The sequence below is a fragment of the Adiantum capillus-veneris genome, chromosome 21 (assembly GCF_014529385.1).
Source record: "Adiantum capillus-veneris isolate H3 chromosome 21, ASM1452938v2, whole genome shotgun sequence".
In the NCBI taxonomy this organism is placed as follows: domain Eukaryota; kingdom Viridiplantae; phylum Streptophyta; class Polypodiopsida; order Polypodiales; family Pteridaceae; genus Adiantum; species Adiantum capillus-veneris.
This window is the reverse complement of record NC_140951.1, coordinates 47,734,841-47,752,715: the sequence shown is the minus strand read 5'-3', so window position 1 is coordinate 47,752,715 and position 17,875 is coordinate 47,734,841. Positions and strand designations below refer to the sequence as shown.

Here is a 17,875-nt window from a genome sequence, read left to right as displayed (position 1 = left end):
AGTCGAAGGAAAGCCTCGCGGCGCTCCCGCATGCGGTCGGAGCTACCATGTAGTCCCTCAAGCTGTCCTCTGAGAGTATGGATCAACTCTAGCCAAAAGTCACGAACAGTCTCTGCTGGTGGCACAGGGCGAGCCTCAAAGATGCGGAAACAGCGGGCCCGCCAGATGAACCAAAGTGTCAGGCCACTGATAAGCTCCCAACACTCCTCTCTCTCACTGCACCACTCCTGTGCATCACTATCATCCTGCTGGTGGAAGATAGCTCAAACTGAAGTGTCGGGCCCGTGAGTGTGGACCAAGCCGCTGCCCGCCAAGTGTACTGTCGAGCCGTGGAGAGAGCAGGCATCAGCCGAAGAACTCGTAGCCACACCTTCTGGGCCGAGGCACAGTCCCAAAGACAATGACGTTGCCTCTCCACCAACTGGTCACATGCTGCACATGCGGCGGAGAGACCACCATGCACAAGCCAACTCCCTACTGCTGTGGCTCTGTGTGCAACCAGCAACTGAATCAAAGTGACGCGCTTCGGCTGTCTGGAGTCCCACAGCCTCTGCCAAAAGGCTGCCAAGAACTCGACTGTGAGGCCCTCCTCCTACCAATGACGTGCTACAGTGGGGCGGGCCTCTCTCTGTGTTGCAAGTATATGACGTCCAAGCCGAATAGTGTACTGAAAGAAGGGGACTCTTGGGCGGTCTGCAGAAGAGAAGGGGTCCCTCCATAGCCACTCACCAGGATCCCACTGTACTCGTGCCAGTGGACAACACTCCCAAGCCCATAGCCTCCAGTGTCGAGTCTCAAGAGCTGCTGGGTCAGGGTCTATGATGCAAGTCCTCCCACAGATGCCCACAACTCGGATCCTCTGGAAACAGCACTCTGCTACCTGTGGGGCCTCTACTGCAACTCGCTGTAATCGTCCCCCACCCTGAAGCTCGAAGAACAGGGCTGGGACAGTCTCTGAGCAGGCCCTGACTGAAATGAGAACCTCCAGTCGTGTGAAGCCTCCCATCCACCGGGGTGCTACTGGCTCGAGAGGCGTGAGCCACTCAGCTGGAACTGACTATGAGATGTCCTAACACATGCTCTGCACCCCTCTCATGCCCTGTAGCTGGAAACCCTGCACCTCCTCTGACAAACCTGTGAACTCTAGCCAGTCACCTAGAGAGCGCGCTGGACCTGCTGCCATGGGACCCCAAGAAACATGAGGCCGACTCCCAACCAAGTGGCTCTCTGAGTGCTAACCATGGGGTTCCAGACGAGGGGCTGCCGTAGGCGCTCCTCCGTGCACATCGACTGTCTCTGCTCTAGGCCACGCCGTAAGAGTTCCCAAAGATCAAAGCAAACTCACAGCGAAGCGGTCCTCCAGTCTCCTGCTCAAAGCAACTCGGCGCAACTCTGTAAAGATCCATTTGGTCGAAGGTTGCCAAGGGCCTCCTGACTGAGGCACCCTGGCACGAAGCCTTTGCAGCAAGAACTCCTTCCAAGGCTCCTCGCCTGGAAGAAGTCCTCTGACGACGAACTTCCCAAGAAGGGCTCTGCTCTGCTGTGCTGGATCAATGATCCCAAGCCCTCCCTGAGAACAAGGAAGTGTGATGATTGACCAAGCCACCTTGGCTCGGGCAATCTGAGTGTCACGACCTGACCAAAGGAAGTTCCTGATCAGCCTCTCTACCTGGCTGATACAAGAACTCGAGAAGATCCAGCAAGAAGTGATGTACCACATAGTCGCCAACAACACCTGGTTGGCAACTACTACTCTACCAGCCAGCGAAAGTCGTGCTGAGCTCCAATGTAACAGCTTTCTCCTGATGGACAGGAGAAGAGGAGCAATTTGCTGCTCAGGGGACAAGTCCAAACCAACCTGACAACCCAAGTACCGAATTGCAGTCCCTGGGGGAATCCACTTGAAACCCTCTCCTGGCATCCAATCTGACACAGAAGCACTGCCAACGGAGAAAGCCACTGTCTTTCTCCAGTTGATCAGTGCGCCCGATGCACAATAGAAGGTCTCGAAAGCCTGCTCACATCTGTGTAGATTGGCCTCCTGGCCCTCTAAGTATAAGGCCGAGTCGTCGGCAAACTCAGCGTCTAGAAGCTCATCTCCCCGAATAGGGAGTGCTAAGCCCCTCAGACCAACCTGTTGTGACACCAAAAATCTGCTATCGCCTCCGCATAGAACAGAAAGAGAAAGGGGGTAAGAGGAGAACCCTGTCTGACCGATCGTGTGAGCATGAAGCGCTCACCTCTACTTCCTGCCAAAAGCACTTGACTGTGAGCCTGTCTGTACAAAGCTGACACCCCTCTGATACAAGCATCTGAGAAGCCCATTCTGCGTAGAGTGCCCTCTAGAAAGTCCCAGTCAACTCTGTCATATGCCTTCTCAAAATCGAGAAGAAGAATCACAAGGTCCTCCCCACGGAGCCGTGCCAGGGTAGAAGCCTCCCAGAAAGTGAAGATGTTGTCAAGGATACTGCGTTCCTTGACAAAACCTGTCTGAGTCCCATGTATAAGGCTCTCCAAAAGTGGCTGAATCCTCAAACTCAGAGCCTTGGCAAGAATTTTGTAGGCTGAGTTGAGGATGGTGATGGGGCGCCACTGTCGAATCTCATCCAAGGATCCACCCTCCTTTGGAATGAGGTAAATCAGGCCCTCACTCATGCTATGCGGCATCACTCCTGTGTGCAGAATGTACTGAAAGGCACTACAAAGATCTGGGCCAAGCAGGTCATAGTACTCCAAGAAGAAGCAGGGAGTCAGCCCATCCTCACCTGGACAACTACCACGAGGGAGGGCCCTAAGAGCCGAGAGGCATCTCTAGCCTCTGGCGCATCTCCTCAGTCACAAGACAAGGCATCTGTGCCCAAACCTGCTCCCTGCATGCATCCTACCGCTCTGACTGGGGCTCAACCGACAGTAACTCACGGTAAAAGTCAGTAGCAATTGCACGGATATCCTCAGGCTCACAAACAACTGACCCATCGGGTCTCCTCAACTGATTGACCTTGGCATGCGAGTGCCGAGGTCCCATTGTCTCAAAAAAAGCACCTGTCACTCTGTCACCCACCTGAGTCCATTGAGATGTCTGTCGGTGAAAGGCAAACTCATGACGCCTCTCCTCTTTGCAAGCAAGCTCCTGTCGAGCCTGTTGTAACTGCTCCTCCAACCATGGACTGTCTGGATGTTGCTCCTGCATCCTCTGTAGTGAAGCAATGCCTCGTCTGAGGCGCTGCTCCTCCTCTCTCGCTGCAGCCCGTCGAGCCAGAGACTCCTGAAGAAAAAAGTGGCTAAGCTTAGCTAGGCCTAAGGCCACTCTGTCTGCAGGTAGAGCCTGGCTGTCCATGCCCTGTGTCCAGAGAGCCTCTACCCTCTCTCTGAGTGCTGAGTCCAACAAGACCCGCTCTGGGATGCGATGCGTCGTGTTCCCACTCCTCTGCTTGTCTGCCACTGTGAGGATCACTGGTGCATGGTCCGAGAAGGATGTCCATGCCAGGATGCCCACTGATCCCCCCAAGTCACTGAAGTGGTCACTAGTGTAGAAGCGATCTATCCGCGATAGATTCACTCCTCCCACTCTGCGGTCCGATCTAGAGAAGGCAAGACTCTCTGGAGGCCTCACAAAGCCAGAGTGCTGCCATGTATCCGAGACCCTCAAAGTCATACACAACCTCTCCCAACCTGCTAACTCGACTTCATGCACAGTAGCATGGCTGCCTCCAATCCTGTCAGAAGGGTCCTCCAACATGTTGAAGTCCCCTCCTACACACCAATGGTTAGCCTGTGGCAAAGACTCAACAATCTGTGACCAAAACTCTGCACGAGCACTCGCCACATTGGGCGCATAGATGTTCAGGAAGCCCACAAGGCCACCCTGAACCTGCATAGTAATCCATTGAGCCCTGCCTAGCACAATAATCCCTCTGCCCACAATGGCGTGCTGCAATGAGGCCGCAATAGTCATACATACCCCACCCTGGATGCCTCCAGGTCCAAAAGCAGCTGACCAAAAGGTATCATATCGTCCACGCAAAATCTGACCACATCGCCGAATGCGGCTCTTAGACAGATGGTGCTCCTGAAGCATAAGGAGATCAATCTCTCCTCCCACAAGGCAACGCTGAAGCTCTTGACGCAATTGGCCCCGTTGTCGTTGAAACTGGGGCCCACCTAGTCCTTGCACGTTCCACGAGACGATCCTCATGGGGAGCGAGAGAGAACAGATGGTGCCGCAGCAACAAGACGGGCTATCTTCGAGGCTGGCTTGGATGGGGAGTAATCCTCATCCGAGCGTCCTCTAGATAGGCGAGACTGCAGTGAGTGCCTAGCCCAAGCCCAAGCAGAACGAGCCGTGCATAAAGCAACCTCCTCTGTCCAGGAATCCTCATGAATGTATACATAGCAAGGCAAACACTGCGTATCAGCAAAAAAGTACACCACAATGTGCCTACATCTTGTTGAGTTAGGGGGTGTCACCGCAAACTTGGCCAGTGGCCACAAAGTCTGCAACAAATCTGTAACTCCAAGTTCTCCCATGTGGTGAGAGAACTCGAGAACCTGTGTATGCAACCATCCCACCACTGAGTCGAGGGACCACTCTGTCTCGGCCCTACCACAGAGGGGGAAGGAGAAACCAACTGCTGAGTCCAAGGCCTCTGTCCCCCTAGCGGCGAGGAACAAAGCATGGACCCTGAAGCAAGCTGCCTCGTGGTCTACTGCGGAATCGCCGAGAAAGCGAGTGAACCCGTAGTCGAAGAAATCCCAGCGGCGTCGGAGGTCAATGCTCGTCAGGCCACGAGGGATAGCTGCAAGGGAAGATGTTTGAATCTGCAGAGGGGGCCGCAAGAAGGGCTGACCCTCTCTCGCTAGGCGACTGGTGGCAAAGGCGCTGCCAAGAGATCTCCTAGCCACCGGCGAGGGACCATTCTCCTGAGTCGACTGTGGAACCGGAGCAAGAGGGGGGGGGGGGGGGGCGGAGGGGAAGAGGAGCGGGGTGGGGCGACAGAGGTAGAGGGGCGAGGTGGGAAGTGGACGGGAGCAGAGGGCGGGGGGAGGATGAGGAGGAGGAGGGGAACTCTGAAGGGGGGGCGGCTGGCGAGGGTGAAGCGGAGGTGGAGGCTGGCGTAGGGGGCTCCTCCTGCTCAAGAGGACCAAAGCGATTCCCCGTGGGAACCCACTGCTGCTGAGTAGGCACCTGAGGGCCACTTTGAGTGCCAGGCTATCGCTGGGGCCCCTTGCATCGACGGCCATGGGCCTGCTGCCACCCCTCCTCCATTGGAGCCCCAGGCTCGGAGAGTGGCTCTGAATCTGTTCGTTGTGCCGCTGGCTGTGGCTACGGCCCAATCTTGGCAGGCTGGGGCTGAGGCTGAGGTGCAGGTCGTGGCCTCCTCCGTGGACAAGCCTTCGCTAGGTGGCCCATCTTTCTGCAAATGAAGCACTGGTTCGGGAGGCCCGAGTACTCCACACTCTGTCTAAATCAACCCCCACTCACCCGAGGCAGAAGGATGACCTTCGGGAGCGTGTGGGTATCTCTGACCACAACTCGAACTAAGGGGATGCCAGCCGCCTTGGCAGCTACTGATGCTGCCGTACGAGGTGTCTCGAGGACAGTCCCGATGGCGGAGCCAATCCTGGAAAGAAGTGGTAGGTACTCCCTCCGTAAACCCGGAAAGCAGACTGAGATGGGGATGTCTGCCTTCTCTACTAGCACATCTGAAGTGGGGTCTTCGCTAGGTGGCCCATCTTTCTGCAAATGAAGCACTGGTTCGGGAGGCCCGAGTACTCCACACTTTGTCTAAATCAACCCCCACTCACTCGAGGCAGAAGGATGACCTTCGGGAGCGTGTGGGTATCTCTGACCACAACTCGAACTGAGGGGATGCCAGCCGCCTTGGCAGCTACTGATGCTGCCGTACGAGGTGTCTCGAGGACAGTCCCGATGGCGGAGCCAATCCTGGAAAGAAGTGGTAGGTACTCCCTCCGTAAACCCGGAAAGCAGACTGAGATGGGGATGTCTGCCTCCTCTAGTAGCACATCTGAAGTGGGGTCAAAACTATGTCGCCACTGTCGAAAGTGGGCGCGTGATGCTCGGATGGCCAGTGGACTCATAGCAATGACCTTGGAAGCCATCTCGGAGGTCTCGAACTCGATCTGGTAGTACCCTCGTCCGAGAATCTGGACATCCAAGATCTTGCCCACCTCTGCGAGAAGGCGGGCCTGAAGAAGGTCTCGCAGCTCTCCTCTGCTAGGACAGGTGCCGAGAATTTTGCAGATGACCGAAGTCGCCTGCAAACGCTCTACCTCAGCGGCTAGGCTCGCTTGCTCTGTCGGCGATAGAGCAAGTCGAATGGTGGGCTCAACGGGGTGGGGCGAGGGGGCTTCTGGCGAGTCCCTCTATGGCGAAGCTGGAGCCTCCATCTGTGTCTACTGCTGTGTCGTAAGAAGAGGTCGACGGGCGGACGCTTCAATCAGGCGCAGGAGACACTGCCCCAAAAACGAAGCAATGCCGAGGAGGCCGAACTCAACAGATGACGAGGAGAAACCTAGGCGGGGGTGGGGGGTGGGGAAGGGGGGGGGGGGGGGGGGGGGGGGTAGGGGAAGGTTGGCGGTAGCAGGAGGAGAGGGGGTGGCGGGGGGGGGGGGGGAGGGCAGGCAGCGGGCAGGCTGGAGGCAGTGCGGGCAGGCAGGGGGCGGCGCAGGATGACAGGCAGCGGGGTAGTGGGGGAGGGGGGAGAGGCAGCGGACTGAGGAGGGGGGGGTGAAGCTAGGCATGCGTAGGTGGGCAGCAGTAGCGAGCCACCAAAAAACGGCCACAAGGATTTGAATATATTTTTTATTGTATAAGTAAGGGATAAAAAGGAGGGGATACTTTGGAAACTAGAGGGATCGTAATACTAATAAGGATTACATAGACAAAGAGGATTTTTTAGGTTAAAACAACGAGGGTTACATAGACAAAGAATATTTTTTTAGGTTAAAGCAGAGGGGTATGCTCTTGGCAAAGGGCAAAGATTAGGTTTAGAGCGAGCCAATGCAATATATTTAAGTGTCTTTTTATCGACAGAAAGTGGTTCAACCCTTAGGTAGATGTCCCAAATGTGGCAACGAAGAGTCATAAGGGATCCAAGGGGGGAGTGGGGTGAAAAAAGGTGGGGATTGTAAGGGGTCTAACAATATATAGAGGGGAGACACTCTGAAAAAAGTATGGTTGGGACAAACAAGTGCGCAATTCCATCTACAAAAGCAAAGATGGCTTGAGATGGATAGGTATGGATGGGAAAACATTTAAAGTAGAAGTTAAGCACGACCTTATCAAGCTATAATAAGATAAGACAAAGATCAAGGGTTGGGGGAAGGAAGAGGGTAGGATAGGTTTTGAATGTTGAGGATGAAGAGCTTACCCTGAAACAAGTGGAAAATGATTCCAAGGGGTGGTATAGTTTTGGTTTCTTTCAAGGCATAAGAGGGCTAAAGAGGAGTACAAAAAATGGCTTAGAGCTTACCCTCAAAATGGTGGTGGACGTGTTGTCTTGCAAGGCTAAGCGGTTTGTCTCACAAATTTTCCGATTACATGGTATGCCTGAATCTATAGTCTCAGATAGAGATCCCTGGTTCATGAGCTTGCTTGGAGTGCAATCTGGGAGAATATAGGCACACGGCTTAAATTCTTGTCCTCGTTTCACCCACAGACAGATGGGCGGTCGGAGACAGCCAATTCAATGGTTTTGGACTTGCTAAAGTCATATCTTTGATTAGAAGACTCAATAGGAGAAGAATTTACCCTTGGTGGAGTTTGTCTACAACATAATACATACGTCCATGGGGAAGGGACCATTTGAGATTATCAAAGGTGTCAAGAGGGTTCCACCTATTCTGAGCACCAAAGATAAGATTTTTGAAGCTGATCAATATACACAAGATTCGGACACTGCTTTTGCCAAGGTACAAGAAGGCTCTAAAGAAGTCTCAAGTATGACATAAGAAGGCAACAGAGAAGCATCGACGTGACTTGCAGCCGAAGGAAGATGATTGGGTGCTACTACGGTTTGAGAAGGCACGCCTACGGAAAAGGAAGGGTAAGGAGAGGCTTTTTCCAAAGCTAAGTATGCGATACTATGGACTTTCCAGATCCAAGAAAAGATAAATGGATAAATGTTGTATCCTTTAGATTGAAGTTACCAGATATTTGGGAGATTCACAATGCATTTCATGTGAGTCTATTGAGACCTTTCAAAGGTGAAGGGCCAGTTGACAGGGAGCTAGAGGAGCAGCCCGAAGTGGAAGAGACAGAGGAGATTCTCATTCCACAATAGGTCATGTCTCACAAGGAAAGGAAATTGAAAGGTAAGCTGACACGCCGGTATTTAGTCAAGTTCAGGAACTATCCGGCTTTGGATGTTAAGTGGGCTGGAGGAGGAGGACTTAGCAGATACTGCTTAGATATTAGAGCTTTACCTTGAAGTTTTTGGTTAGCATCGACTATTCCAAGAGTTGCTGATGAATGAGCAGGTTGAATCCGGTGCGGTGCAGACTGCACAAGAGGGGAGTTACTCTGCTCCTTTGTTACAGTTTACCTTGATGAAATAAAGTCACTTATTTCTTTTGAGATTTGAGGGATATTGACGGGCTTGAGTGTTCTGCTGAATGACTTTATGTAAAGAAGTACTTTGACATGGGGATTCCTAAAACGAATATGTTACATGTGCTCTCTCATTTTGTATTGTTTGAGTGCATGTTTGAAAGACGATATGACTGCAAACATTTTCTCTTGTTCACTTGAGGGGTGATGTGGATATGATAGTAACGAGATTTAGACAATCAAGACATTCTTTAGAGATCAGCGCGGTGTGGATGCGATTGCTAAATAAGTTACAATGATCATGATTCTCATCTAAGATCTCAATGGGGATAGTGATGTGAATGTTTAGTGACTGCCATCTTCATACAAGTGTTGGATATATGTGGTCTAGTATGTTGGTACTTACAGTCCGTGTTTGCTAAACTAGATTTGTTCTATGTTTGTTTTGTAGGCGTAATCAAGGACGATTACAATTCTTTCAAGACAAGAAGGGGGTATGTCACAAAGTGATGATGTGGCATGGCCTAAAGGACATAGCGTGGATAGAAGGGAGCCAAAACCTTGGTGAAAGAGCCAAAAGAAGTTTAACCAACTTATGGAACCTATTCGAGTGGCCGAAATTTTAAGAGAACTCAATAAGTTGTACTAACTTATGATACCCTGGCCGAGGGGCCTAAAACCTTGAAAATAAAGCGTGAGATCCCAAATTGCGAAGTGGTTGACTTGGCAAGTTGTACGAACGTCTACGATTTGCGGTGCAAAAGGTGGAGATTGTGCTGACGTGGCAGTGTGAACGGGCAGCCTAAGGACGCTAGCTTTTGGGCCTCAGACGCTTTTAGAACCCCAATTTTTCATGTAATTGCTTTTGGCCAAGGGTCTTTATAAGATTGCTAGGGCCGCCTCTTCTGGCAGGCTTGCTTGGGAGCATTGCGGAGAGAGAGGATCCTCGGACATTGTACTTGTTGAAGCGTAATAATAAAGAAATACTGAGAAGGGGGGCCGGTCTTTGGGGCCAGTACTTCTGGGCTGCGTCATGCCTTTAAAAGATTGCTAGGGCCTCCTCTTCTGGCATCACGGGTGGGCAGAGGCATGAATACCACTTCAGGAAAAATAGAAAGATTCTTTTATTGGCCAAAAATGCGAAAAGATGTGTTTAAGTATGTCACACAGTGTTCCATTTGTCAAAAAGTAAAAGCCCCTAGGGTAAGCAGTAGGGTCTTTTGATGCCGTTGCCTATTTCGGAAGGCCTATTTCAAGACATTTCCATGGATTTTGTGACTAATCTTCCACCTAGTTTGCATTTAAGGAATACTCGGTGTTTAACCATCGTTGATCGTTTCAGCAAGGCCTATTTCAAGACATTTCCATGGATTTTGTGACTAATCTTCCACCTAGTTTGCATTTAAGGAATACTCGGTGTTTAACCATCGTTGATCGTTTCAGCAAGCTGTGCATGTTCATTCCTTGTAAGGCCACAGTCACAACACAAGATGTAGCACATTTGTTCATTAAGCATTGGTATCCCCTTTGTGGTTTGCCAAAGTTGATTGTGTCAAATAGAGATGTCCAGTTACGTCACATTTTTGGCAAGCACTCTTTGAAAATTTTGGCACTAAGTTGAATTTTTCATCCGCATTTCATCCACAGTCCGATGGTCAAACTGAGATCTACAATCACTTGGCTTTCGATGTCTTAAGTCATATGTGCATGATCAACAGTTTCATTGGGAGCAGTACCTCCCGGTTCAAGCAATCTTGAATGACTCCTATTTTAGTGCCATCGGTAGAACTTCGTATGAGGCAACATCTGGCCGTCCGTTTTAGTCTTTATTGATTAGATCGATTAGTCAGTTGCCTGATGCCAATGCTAAGGGCCAATCCTTGGACGAGATTACTGAGAGAGTGAAGCTTCGGCTAAGCAAGGCTCATTAATCTTATTCACGCCAGGCTAATAAGCATCGTTAGGATGTTACTATCAAGGAAGGGGATTGGGTTTATATCTTAGAATCATGAAGGACCGCCTTAAGCAAGTAGGAAAGAAGTATCCAATATTGTCTTTTCGAATGTATGGTCCATTTCATGATGTGTGTATGAAATTGCGGTTACCTAACTCATGGTCAATGTACAATGTTTTCCATGTTTCTTGGTTGAAGTTGTTTCAAGGAGATCCCCCAAAGGACATTTCTAAAGAGGACGAACCCGAGATCATAGACAAAGCCAAAGTCATGGAACCGAAGCAGATTTTGCTGCATCGTTTTCTCCATGGCTCAAAGAAACAAGCACGACAATACTTTTTGAAGTTCAAGGATCGAGGAACCCACGAGGCAATGTGGGTCGAAGAAATGGGTCGTCGAAAATTTCTTCACAGATTATCCTGAGTTGTTGGCCGACTACAAGGAAGCCATGCAGCTCGGTACCAGTACCTCACCTTGATAAGGGGTGGATGTCACGTGCACATCTAACCCTATGTGCATGTGGACAAGCTGTAACTCCATTTCTATGGTTTAGGTAAGCCTAGGAAGTGTTTTGGCACCCTTGTGAGCGTGTACACAGGACGCGCATGTTCAGGCACTTAAGAGTAGTAATAGTTGTATATCCTCTGATTGCACAACCCATAGTACCTAAGCATAAGCAAGCCGCTGCATGTGAAGTTTCTCCTGACTGCACTGAACCACCTCTTATAAGGCACTTTTAATAAGTGACCTTTGGGATTTTAAACAGAAATCGTGGGGGCTGGTTTGAGCCTGCTCAACCCAGCAAACTGGAGATATAAAGGCAGCCCCTTGGCGCTAGAGAAGGGCAAGAAAGAGCCAGAGAAGAAGGGCTTCCGGCCAGCTGCACAAGGGCTCTGTCTTCAACAGGACATCAGCGTTTTTCATCAAGCACTCCAGTGTTTTGGTCTTCATCAGCAGGCCATCAGCGTTTTCCATCAACATCAGCAGGACCAGCGTTTGCTTCACCCTCAGCCTCTTCATTATCGCCAGCCCCTTCCCGTCACAGATCAGCATTGTTTTCAGATTTCGCCCACAAGCATCAGCAGCGACTTCAGATTTCAACCCATAGCCTCATTAACCCCGCAGTTTTCAGCCTTAGCCTCGCAGTACCCGCACCATACCGCAAGCATCATCAACATCACAACATCTAGAACCATTGTACCAGACTTTGTGCAATGTAAAGCAAATACCTCTCTACAATAGAGGGGGAAGGGGCGCTTGGAGGGGGGTCCTAACCCTCACCCTCCTCTTTGTCTGACTCTCTTACCAAGGCAAAGCTCGCCCATGTGTTTGATGAACTACTCTTTGACAATCTTCCCCAAGGATGGCTACCAGAAGCTTATGCAGATTCAATATTGATCAAACACTAGCTCGTGATGTCTTTATGCTCCAAGAAGCGGCAACCTCTCCACCTACAAAGATATCTCCAACACTGCCCTCTCTAGACCAGGTTCCTACAACACTCTTCAGATGTTGAGTAGATAGTCATATTTGATGTGGCCTATGCCCCTAAAGATAAGATTATCCTCTTCCGAATTGATAGAAGAGTCAAGCACGGATAATTTTCAAGAGATAGGCTTGTAAAACTTTTGGTAAGACGAGTGATTGTACGGCTCGCAAAACTTCTTGTCTGGAATGTGCATAGGGCCACAAAGGGTATGCTTCTTTCAAATCTTGGAAAAGGTCAGCTTAAGCTTCATCCACCACCTGCTATTTGTGAATTTTTAAATGAAAACTACAAGGGTTTTAAAGTACCTTGTGAGCTAACAAAAGAGCTACCCCTCAACACACTCCCCCTATACTCGCACCTACCCACCCCCTACCCTTCTACCTCGTCCCTACCCTTCCCCTACTCTCCCCTAACCTCCACCCTCCCCCTACTCCATTCAGTTTGGAGTCTATTATTGTGTCTTTTGAGTTTGCTTGTTCCATTGCTCTCTAGTGTTTTCATTCTGTTGGAGTGAGGTTTCTTGCACACTGCACTGAGGAGCACCCACAATAGAGAGTACGACACTTTTCTTGTTACACACTCTCTCTCTTATTGTAACTTTCTGGTCTCATAGGTCACTTTGGCCTTTTGAAGATGTTAATATAACATTTCATTTCATTTCATTTCTTACATAAGAGTCCTTCAATGAAACAGTGACAAGAATGCAAAATGTAGTCATGTTTTGTCCTGTTCGAGTTAAATTTTCTTGATGCTTACTGTAATGGCCTGCCTGAATGAACAGGAGTATATGTCTGAAGGCATTGATTGGACACAAGTTGAGTTTGAAGATAACCAGGAATGCCTTGAGCTCATTGAGAAGGTTTGCTAATGTTGCCTTTTCTTTTTTGTGAACAAGAAAGGCAGATTGGATATTTTACAGAAGTTTATTTAACTCTAGAGTTTCTCTTGACCATTATCACAGCGACCACTTGGCTTGATCTCTCTTCTTGATGAGGAGTGCACCTTTCCAAAAGGTACAGATCATACACTCGCTGAAAAGCTGAAAGAGCACTTGGCCTTGAATAGTTGCTTCAAGGGAGAGAGGAGCAGAGGGTTCCGTGTCCGACATTATGCTGGCGAGGTGCGGTCAGAATAATTCGAGAAGCCCCCCCTTGTGTCTATGTGGTGTGTGTGTATGGGGCGGTGTGTGTGTGTGTGAGTGTGTGTGTGTGTGTGTGCATTATGGATCCTTTGTTCTGGTTGTGCTAAAGTCTTCGATTGGGAATCAGGTTACCTATGACACACTTGGATTTCTGGAGAAAAATCGGGACCTCCTGCATTCAGACCTCTTACAGTTGCTATCTTCATGTGATGCGTATCTACCACAACTTTTTGCTACTAATATAGAGCAAAATCTCTCAAAGCTTATTAGTCCAGTCCGAAGAAGTGGGGCAGAATCCCAAAAGCAAAGTGTATCAACAAAATTCAAGGTTGTCATGGTCTTATGCTTGTATGCTTACTCCTATAGCCACAAAATTTTGAGGCCCTCTAGTTGCAGAAATATCATCTTCAAATCTGGAAATTTATTTCAAGTCTTCTCATTAGTGTCATGACTTCATTGCTTCAGGGCCAACTTACGCGACTGATGCAGCGACTAGAGAATACAGAGCCTCATTTTATACGTTGTATCAAGCCAAACACGTTGCAACAGCCAAATTCTTATCAAGAAGACTTGGTTTTGCAACAACTTCGCTGCTGTGGTGTTCTTGAGGTGGTAAGAATCTCAAGATCAGGATATCCCACGCGAGTAACTCATCAAAATTTTGCACTCAGGTGCTTTCAATTGTCCTTGTCTTGCTGCATACTCATCCTTTTTCCTCCCAGTTGTTATTGATTTGATGAAGAAGCATTATGTTGGACCCCGGATTTTTCTTCATTGTGTTTTCTTTTTGTATGTATCCAGGTATAGTTTCCTCCTTCCATTGAATTTTGCAACGGGACAAGACACATTGAGTGTATGTGTTGCAATTCTACATCAGTTCAGAGTACCTCCTGATATGTACCAAGTGGGTTACACCAAGCTTTTCTTCCGAGCAGGGCAGGTGATTTTTTATGTTTTTCTTTTCTTTTCCTCAGTTTTTGATGGAACATTCAAAAGACTTTAGAGACCACACATCGATGGGCCCTTGCCTGAGTGCTTTTTTGTTTTGTCATCTACTTTTGGGACCTTGGCGAGTGTGTACAGCTGTCGGGGAAGGACCCACACTCGAGAAAAGGGCAGAATGTGATATTGAATTTTTGCATAGTAGTATGGCATTAAAAAATGTGATTTTATTCATAACTTTCGCAGATAATTCATGGAATCTTGTTTATGCATACGGTCTTTGCATTCTTTTGTGGGATTGAAAAACAGAAAGGTGGCTTTGATTGCAGATTGGCAGACTAGAGGATGTCCGTTTGCAAACACTTCATGGAATTGTGTGCTTTCAAAAGCTTTATAGAGGTTATAAGGCTCGTCAGTACTTCAGGAAACTAAAGAGAGCAGCAATATTACTACAGTCATGTAAGTTGCTTTGTGTAGCATTGACTCGGTTGTTTTCGTTGAGCTGTTGAGACTGTTCAATGTTTTTGTGATTTGTTGTTTTGTAGTGATAAGAGCAAGGAAGGTAAGAAGGCTATTTGAAGAGCTGATAAAAAAACACCGGGCAGCTATACAAATACAAAGATACGTACGATGTAGAGCTAAGAGGCAAGAGTACCTTAAAAAGAGAGAGAAAATGGTTTTGATTCAGTCAGGTGAGGAGTCTTAGTATCAGCGACTTCCCCTTGACTAAACATCTGTTGCTCGTTTCTTGACTTTTGTTTTTCTTCTTTCATTTTAAACTAACAATCAAATGCGCAGCTACTCGAGGTTGGTTGGCGAGGCGGAGGGTTTTGGCCTTGCGAAAGAAGCTTGCAGAGGAAGAAAGGCAGGGTTTTGAAGCAAGGCGCCTGATTGAACAGCAACTGGAAGCTGCACAAATGGAAGCAATGACCTCTCCTGCAGAGGAGCCTGATTTCAAGGCTTCTAAGGATGCAGAGATTTTGAAGTCCGAGGTACTGACGGACATGTGCTGCATGTGCTCTTTACATTTGTATGCATGTATAATCTTGGGTTACCATAATGATTTGGTGTTTCTGTAGCTGCAGGTTCCAACCTCGGACAATGAGGCCGATACAGCGACCATCAGAGTTTCACCGTCTTTCTTGGCTGAGCTCCAGAGCCGCGTGCTAGTTGCTGAGGCAGCTCTTCGAGAAAAAGAGGAGGATAATGCTATTTTACGACAAAGGCTCAATCACTATGAGGCAAGATGGTCAGACTATGAAGCTAAGATGTCTTCTATGGAAGAGATGTGGCAAAAGCAAATGTCTTCTTTGCAGCTTAGTCTTGCTGCTGCAAAGAAGAGTCTTGCATCGGATGACATTGCAAGTCAAGGTTTTAAGTATGATGAGACATTCCCATTTAAGAGCGGCATCACAAAGCAGCGGGCTGCGAGGCACATACTGCCACAGGAAGATGATGAATTTGATTGGGATGACACCACATCAGTTGGAACCAAAACGCCCGACCACCTCTCGACTCCTCGCAAGCCATTCTTGGATCTTTCCATAGGGAGAGGGGATTTAGATGCAGGGCGGTCGGTTGTGAGCCATTTGGTGAAGGAATTTGAGCACCGTAGACAGGTTTTCAATGACGATTCAAGTTTTTTGGTAGAAGTAAAGTCAGGGCAATCAGAGGCGAGTCTCAATCCTGATGAGGAGCTACGAAAACTCAAACAGAGGTTTGACACATGGAAAAAGGATTTTAAGAGCAGATTGAGAGAGACCAAGTCGATTCTTCAAAAGCTAGGAAATCCCGATTCTGCGCAACGATTGAGGAAGAACTGGTGGAGTAAGAAAACATGATTGTACAGGGGGTCATGCACACCATTTGATTCTCACGGTTTGTGCCGGATCAGAGCCAAGAAATTTTGGCTGCTTGGGCTTGCGCATAGTCCCCTGTTGTAAATGCTCACATGCCTTATAGTCAACAGCAGATATAAGGATCCACGGATGAACCCTGCAAAGTTGAGATGAGAAGGGTTAGGTCTACTATGATGAAGAGAATTCAATTGGCCAAGAAAATCAGGTCAACTTGCAGATCAAGCCTCTGCTGGTGAAGGGTCGATCTTGCGTACAAGTTTAACACTTTAATGAGAGCACTAACTAGCACCAAAGCTAGACGACTTTCATGTGCCCTTATGATCGAAGAGTGGCAGTCCCTTGGAGATGACTTTTCTTTGGTTGCTTCGCTGAAGATGAAGCATATCACTCATCACCACCAAGGCTGTAAAGTAGTGTGTGGTGATTGACGTCCAGTCGCAGTTCATGTTCTTCAATGGTAATAATGTGTCTTTTGTGGCTGAAATTTTTTGTATCTGTATTGGGATTCGAAAAGCATTACCTCCTGCAGGCAAGCAGGCAAAGCATAATAGAAATTTATGTGAAGCAATGCCTATTGTTCTGGTGTAAATTGTGTGACAATCATGTTACTACTTGCAAGTTTCATTATGTTTAGGTGGTGTTATGGGTAGTGGGATCAGGAGAGCCATGGTAGTCAATACATTCAAGGAAAGCTAGGAAAGGTTAAGATGTAATGTAGGTTGTATAACTCTTAAGAGGAAATGATTAGGGTTTAGGGTTGAGATTGAAAGCGTTGCCTCGTTCCAGAGGAATCTCGTGCCAACCTTCTGATTTGACTTCTGCCAACTCTGAGGTAGTGAGCTCTATAAATCGGTTGGCCTCATCGGCATCATCATCGAATTGTTAAGGCGCTGCTTATAGGTATGTAGAGGAGGAGATCACTAGCATCAGCCAACGAAAGGTACTCAGGAAGATGAATGGCATACTTTGCAATGTACTTGTAAAAATACATCAAGGTGTCTTGAGGAGTCGTCCTGGTGGAGGTCGAAGGTGGTTTTTAGGTCGGGGTGAGTGAAGAAGTCAAATAGGTCCTCGGGATTTTCTTATTTGGGCGGTGTTTGGCCCTTAATGGTATGGAATCCTTTGCATGATGACTCTCTGTTTTGGTGACCTTAGGTTGGATATTTGATGCCATTTGAGTGAACTCACCTCACCTCCTTCAGCTGCAATTGTACATATATCGATATGAAGATTAGTACTATTGCCACATGATTGGTTACTCTCCTTGACAAGCAGATATACACTACATGAGCAGCCACGTTATAACCGTGCTCTTTGAGCTTGGGCATCTTTGAGAGTTTTGTGAGAATAGGCTTTCTCAATGTTTCCACGTCTCTCTCTCATTTCATTTCTCTCTGCATAGTTTATGGGACCTCCCCAGAGACAGATATGCTCGACTAACCCTTGAGTCATCTCGACAGCTAGCGCTATAGGGGGATACAACATGCTGGTAGGGGCAGATGACATCATGGTTTCGGTCACATGGTTTCCACATGGATAGATTGCCTTCGTTCTAGTACTCCTTGGATGCACCTTCCCTATCTCTCACACGGACAGAGATCTGTAGACTCGTATGTCAGGATTTGATTCAACTTGATACAAGGAGCAGATGGATACAGCCGACAGAGGAGTTGGGCACTAAGACGACTTTCTATAGAGAGCATCTTCTCCAACTAACAGAGAATGGATATGTGATCAGACCGGCCTATATGGACACCCATTTATCCTATGGGATACAATGTGCTATTGGTCAGATGCGCACATCATCGCATCAACTAGAGATTGAGACTGGTAGATTTAGGAGAGTACCATCAGAGACTAGGATATGCCAGTTGTGTCATATAGAGCCAAAGACAGAGTTGCATCACATTTGTCATTGTCC

The 17,875-nt window shown here is 48.2% G+C and overlaps 1 protein-coding gene across 5 annotated transcripts in view; it reads left to right on the top strand.

The window, feature by feature from the left end:
- LOC147430908 (myosin-1-like) overlaps positions 1 to 16,522 on the top strand; it is a 35,523-nt gene extending 19,001 nt beyond the window's left edge. For 3 of the 5 annotated variants that reach the window (XM_086493446.1, XM_086493445.1, XM_086493443.1), the window contains 9 exons: positions 12,794 to 12,871; positions 12,974 to 13,132; positions 13,281 to 13,481; positions 13,619 to 13,824; positions 13,955 to 14,093; positions 14,425 to 14,554; positions 14,641 to 14,787; positions 14,894 to 15,087; positions 15,181 to 16,522. In XM_086493446.1, coding sequence (XP_086349572.1) covers positions 12,794 to 12,871; positions 12,974 to 13,132; positions 13,281 to 13,481; positions 13,619 to 13,824; positions 13,955 to 14,093; positions 14,425 to 14,554; positions 14,641 to 14,787; positions 14,894 to 15,087; positions 15,181 to 15,936 — 2,010 coding nt within the window. In that variant the 3' untranslated portion in view covers positions 15,937 to 16,522. Of the gene's footprint in view, positions 1 to 12,793; positions 12,872 to 12,973; positions 13,133 to 13,280; positions 13,482 to 13,618; positions 13,825 to 13,954; positions 14,094 to 14,424; positions 14,555 to 14,640; positions 14,788 to 14,893; positions 15,088 to 15,174 lie in introns of all 5 variants that reach the window. The other 2 variants (XM_086493444.1, XM_086493441.1) reach the window with 1 other exon arrangement.
- Positions 16,523 to 17,875: the final 1,353 nt, after the last annotated feature.